The sequence below is a fragment of the Sus scrofa genome, chromosome 3 (genome assembly GCF_054392235.1).
Source record: "Sus scrofa isolate SSC_HxYL_T2T_F1_AM1 chromosome 3, Sscrofa_HxYL_maternal_Yorkshire_Landrace_v2.0, whole genome shotgun sequence".
NCBI classification, from domain to species: domain Eukaryota; kingdom Metazoa; phylum Chordata; class Mammalia; order Artiodactyla; family Suidae; genus Sus; species Sus scrofa.
In genome coordinates this window covers 49,571,452-49,576,952 of record NC_139385.1, presented here as the reverse complement: position 1 = coordinate 49,576,952, position 5,501 = coordinate 49,571,452, and the positions used below count along the sequence as shown (strand labels likewise).

Here is a 5,501-nt window from a genome sequence, read left to right as displayed (position 1 = left end):
CCCTATAGGTAAAAGATCATACTTTTTGCTGTTTTAGGGCTTGCTTTCTGCTCTGTACAAAACTTTGTGGAAGGGGAAAAACAGGCCCCTGAGTATGTGCCTCTATGCTTGAAACTTCTTGAAACTGCTCCTAACTGCTTGTTTGGCTTCTGTAAACCTGCTTGCATAAGATAAAAAGAGGAGAAGTCAATCGCCTAACCGACCCCAGTAAGATCGGGCGTGCCACAAAATGTTGAAAATCCTGATAAATATATCTTGGTGACAATATGTCTCCCCCACCCAGAGACAGGCACAAACATGTAACTCCAGAACAACTTAAAATTAATTGGTCCACAAAGCGCGGGCTCTCGAAGTTTTGAATTGACTGGTTTGCGATATTTTAAAATGATTAGTTTGTAAAAGCGCGGGCTTTGTTATGAACCCCATAAAAGCTGTCCCGACTCCACACTCGGGGCCGCAGTCCTCTACCCCTGCGTGGCGTACGACTGTGGGCCCAGCGCGCTCGGAATAAAAATCCTCTTGCTGTTTGCATCAAGACCGCTTCTCCTGAGTGATTTGGGGTGTCGCCTCTTCCGAGTCAGGACGAGAGGGATTTTAACTCGACTGACCTTTCAGTTTGGTGCGTTGGCCGGGAAACCCGCGACTACCCCTCACACCCGAGAACCAACTTGGAGGTAAAGGGATCCCCTTTGGAACGTGTGAGTGTGTGTGTCGGCTGGCGTCTCTGTTCTGAGTGTCTGTTTTCGGTGATGCGCGCTTTCGGTTTGCAGCTGTCCTCTCAGACCGTAAGGACTGGGGGACTGTGATCAGCAGACGTGCTAGGAGGATCACAGGCTGCCACCCTGGGGGACGCCCCGGGAGGTGGGGAGAGCCAGGGACGCCTGGTGGTCTCCTTCTGTCGGTCAGAGGACCGAGTTCTGTTGTTGAAGCGAAAGCTTCCCCCTCCGCGGCCGTCCGACTCTTTTGCCTGCTTGTGGAAGACGCGGACGGGTCGCGTGTGTCTGGATCTGTTGGTTTCTGTTTTGTGTGTCTTTGTCTTGTGCGTCCTTGTCTACAGTTTTAATATGGGACAGACGGTGACGACCCCTCTTAGTTTGACTCTCGACCATTGGACTGAAGTTAAATCCAGGGCTCATAATTTGTCAGTTCAGGTTAAGAAGGGACCTTGGCAGACTTTCTGTGTCTCTGAATGGCTGACATTCGATGTTGGATGGCCATCAGAGGGGACCTTTAATTCTGAGATTATCCTGGCTGTTAAAGCAATTATTTTTCAGACTGGACCCGGCTCTCATCCCGATCAGGAGCCCTATATCCTTACGTGGCAAGATTTGGCAGAGGATCCTCCGCCATGGGTTAAACCATGGCTGAATAAGCCAAGAAAGCCAGGTCCCCGAATTCTGGCTCTTGGAGAGAAAAACAAACACTCGGCTGAAAAAGTCAAGCCCTCTCCTCATATCTACCCCGAGATTGAGGAGCCGCCGGCTTGGCCGGAACCCCAATCTGTTCCCCCACCCCCTTATCCGGCACAGGGTGCTGCGAGGGGACCCTCTGCCCCTCCTGGAGCTCCGGCGGTGGAGGGACCTGCTGCAGGGACTCGGAGCCGGAGGGGCGCCACCCCGGAGCGGACAGACGAGATCGCGACATTACCGCTGCGCACGTACGGCCCTCCCATACCGGGGGGCCAATTGCAGCCCCTCCAGTATTGGCCCTTTTCTTCTGCAGATCTCTATAATTGGAAAACTAACCATCCCCCTTTCTCGGAGGATCCCCAACGCCTCACGGGGTTGGTGGAGTCCCTTATGTTCTCTCACCAGCCTACTTGGGATGATTGTCAACAGCTGCTGCAGACACTCTTCACAACCGAGGAGCGAGAGAGAATTCTGTTAGAGGCTAGAAAAAATGTTCCTGGGGCCGACGGGCGACCCACGCAGTTGCAAAATGAGATTGACATGGGATTTCCCTTGACTTGCCCCGGTTGGGACTACAACACGGCTGAAGGTAGGGAGAGCTTGAAAATCTATCGCCAGGCTCTGGTGGCGGGTCTCCGGGGCGCCTCAAGACGGCCCACTAACTTGGCTAAGGTAAGAGAGGTGATGCAGGGACCGAATGAACCTCCCTCAGTTTTTCTTGAGAGGCTCATGGAAGCCTTCAGGCGGTTCACCCCTTTTGATCCTACCTCGGAGGCCCAGAAAGCCTCAGTGGCCCTGGCCTTCATAGGACAGTCAGCCCTGGATATCAGAAAGAAGCTTCAGAGACTGGAAGGGTTACAGGAGGCTGAGTTACGTGATCTAGTGAAGGAGGCAGAGAAAGTGTATTACAAAAGGGAGACAGAAGAAGAAAGGGAACAGAGAAAAGAGAGAGAAAGAGAGGAAAGGGAGGAAAGACGTAATAAACGGCAAGAGAAGAATTTGACTAAGATCTTGGCTGCAGTGGTTGAAGGGAAAAGCAATAGGGAAAGAGAGAGAGATTTTAGGAAAATTAGGTCAGGCCCTAGACAGTCAGGGAACCTGGGCAATAGGACCCCACTCGACAAGGACCAATGTGCATATTGTAAAGAAAAAGGACACTGGGCAAGGGACTGCCCCAAGAAGGGAAACAAAGGACTGAAGGTCTTAGCTCTGGAAGAAGATAAAGACTAGGGAAGACGGGGTTCGGACCCCCTCCCCGAGCCCAGGGTAACTTTAAAGGTGGAGGGGCAACCAGTTGAGTTTCTGGTTGATACCGGAGCGAAACATTCAGTGCTACTACAGCCATTAGGAAAACTAAAAGATAAAAAATCCTGGGTGATGGGTGCCACAGGGCAACAACAGTATCCATGGACTACCCGAAGAACAGTTGACTTGGGAGTGGGACGGGTAACCCACTCGTTTCTGGTCATACCTGAGTGCCCAGCACCCCTCTTAGGTAGAGACTTACTGACCAAGATGGGAGCACAAATTTCTTTTGAACAAGGGAAACCAGAAGTGTCTGCAAATAACAAACCTATCACTGTGTTGACCCTCCAATTAGATGACGAATATCGACTATATTCTCCCCTAGTAAAGCCTGATCAAAATATACAATTCTGGATGGAACAGTTTCCCCAAGCCTGGGCAGAAACCGCAGGGATGGGTTTGGCAAAGCAAGTTCCCCCACAGGTTATTCAACTGAAGGCCAGTGCTACACCAGTGTCAGTCAGACAGTACCCCTTGAGTAAAGAAGCTCGAGAAGGAATTCGGCCGCATGTTCAAAGATTAATCCAACAGGGCATCCTAGTTCCTGTCCAATCTCCCTGGAATACTCCCCTGCTACCGGTTAGAAAGCCTGGGACTAATGACTATCGACCAGTACAGGACTTGAGAGAGGTCAATAAACGGGTGCAGGATATACACCCAACAGTCCCGAACCCTTATAACCTCTTGTGTGCTCTCCCACCCCAACGGAGCTGGTATACAGTATTGGACTTAAAGGATGCCTTCTTCTGCCTGAGACTACATCCCACTAGCCAACCACTTTTTGCCTTCGAATGGAGAGATCCAGGTGCGGGAAGAACCGGGCAGCTCACTTGGACTCGACTGCCCCAAGGGTTCAAAAACTCCCCGACCATCTTTGACGAAGCCCTACACAGAGACCTGGCCAACTTCAGGATCCAACACCCCCAGGTGACCCTCCTCCAGTACGTGGATGACCTGCTTCTGGCGGGAGCCACCAAACAGGACTGCTTAGAAGGTACGAAGGCACTACTGCTGGAATTGTCTGACCTAGGCTACAGAGCCTCCGCTAAGAAGGCCCAGATTTGCAGGAGAGAGGTAACATACTTGGGGTACAGTTTGCGGGGCGGGCAGCGATGGCTGACGGAGGCACGGAAGAGAACTGTAGTCCAGATACCGGCCCCAACCACAGCCAAACAAGTGAGAGAGTTTTTGGGGACAGCTGGATTTTGCAGACTGTGGATCCCGGGGTTTGCGACCTTAGCAGCCCCACTCTACCCACTAACCAAAGAAAAAGGGGAATTCTCCTGGGCTCCTGAGCACCAGAAGGCATTTGATGCTATCAAAAAGGCCCTGCTGAGCGCACCTGCTCTGGCCCTCCCTGACGTGACTAAACCCTTTACCCTTTATGTGGATGAGCCTAAGGGAGTAGCCCGGGGAGTTTTAACCCAAACCCTAGGACCATGGAGGAGACCTGTTGCCTACCTGTCAAAGAAGCTCGATCCTGTAGCCAGTGGTTGGCCCGTATGCCTGAAGGCTATCGCAGCTGTGGCCATACTGGTCAAGGACGCTGACAAATTGACTTTGGGACAGAATATAACTGTAATAGCCCCACATGCGTTGGAGAACATCGTTCGGCAGCCCCCAGACCGATGGATGACCAACGCCCGCATGACCCACTATCAAAGCCTGCTTCTCACAGAGAGGGTCATGTTCGCTCCACCAGCCGCTCTCAACCCTGCCACTCTTCTGCCTGAAGAGACTGATGAACCAGTGACTCATGATTGCCATCAACTATTGATTGAGGAGACTGGGGTCCGCAAGGACCTTACAGACATACCGCTGACTGGAGAAGTGCTAACCTGGTTCACTGACGGAAGCAGCTATGTGGTGGAAGGTAAGAGGCTGGCCAAGGATGGTTTGAGGGATGGTTCAACAAATCCCCATGGGTGACCACCCTGCTTTCTGCTCTAACAGGACCCCTAGTAATACTGCTCCTGTTGCTTACAGTTGGGCCTTGCTTAATTAATCGGTTTGTTGCCTTTGTTAGAGAACAAGTGAGTGCAGTTCGGATCATGGTACTTAGACAGCAGTACCAAGGCCTTCCAAGCTAAGGAGAAACTGACCTTTGGCCTTCCTAGTTCTAAGATTAGAACTATTAACAAGAGAAGAAGTGGGGAATGAAAGGATGAAAATGCAACCTGACTCTCCCAGAACCCAGGAAGTTAATAAGAAGCTCTAAATGCCCTCGAATTCCAGACCCTGTTCCCTATAGGTAAAAGATCATACTTTTTGCTGTTTTAGGGCTTGCTTTCTGCTCTGTACAAAACTTTGTGGAAGGGGAAAAACAGGCCCCTGAGTATGTGCCTCTATGCTTGAAACTTCTTGAAACTGCTCCTAACTGCTTGTTTGGCTTCTGTAAACCTGCTTGCATAAGATAAAAAGAGGAGAAGTCAATCGCCTAACCGACCCCAGTAAGATCGGGCGTGCCACAAAATGTTGAAAATCCTGATAAATATATCTTGGTGACAATATGTCTCCCCCACCCAGAGACAGGCACAAACATGTAACTCCAGAACAACTTAAAATTAATTGGTCCACAAAGCGCGGGCTCTCGAAGTTTTGAATTGACTGGTTTGCGATATTTTAAAATGATTAGTTTGTAAAAGCGCGGGCTTTGTTATGAACCCCATAAAAGCTGTCCCGACTCCACACTCGGGGCCGCAGTCCTCTACCCCTGCGTGGCGTACGACTGTGGGCCCCAGCGCGCTCGGAATAAAAATCCTCTTGCTGTTTGCATCAAGACCGCTT

General features: G+C 51.0%; 1 protein-coding gene across 1 annotated transcript; it reads left to right on the top strand.

Annotated features, from left to right (window-relative positions):
• The first annotated feature begins 797 nt into the window (after positions 1-797).
• On the top strand, positions 798-4,599 carry LOC110258635 (uncharacterized). The gene has a single exon (XM_085016034.1). The coding sequence runs from the start codon at positions 1,065-1,067 to the stop codon at positions 2,637-2,639; it is 1,575 nt and encodes a 524-aa protein (XP_084872160.1). The 5' UTR covers positions 798-1,064; the 3' UTR covers positions 2,640-4,599.
• Positions 4,600-5,501: the final 902 nt, after the last annotated feature.

Coding starts and splice junctions, on each gene's coding strand:
- LOC110258635 (XM_085016034.1), top strand. CDS start 1,065: ATGGGACAGACGGTGACGACCCCTCTTAGTTTGACTCTCGACCATTGG.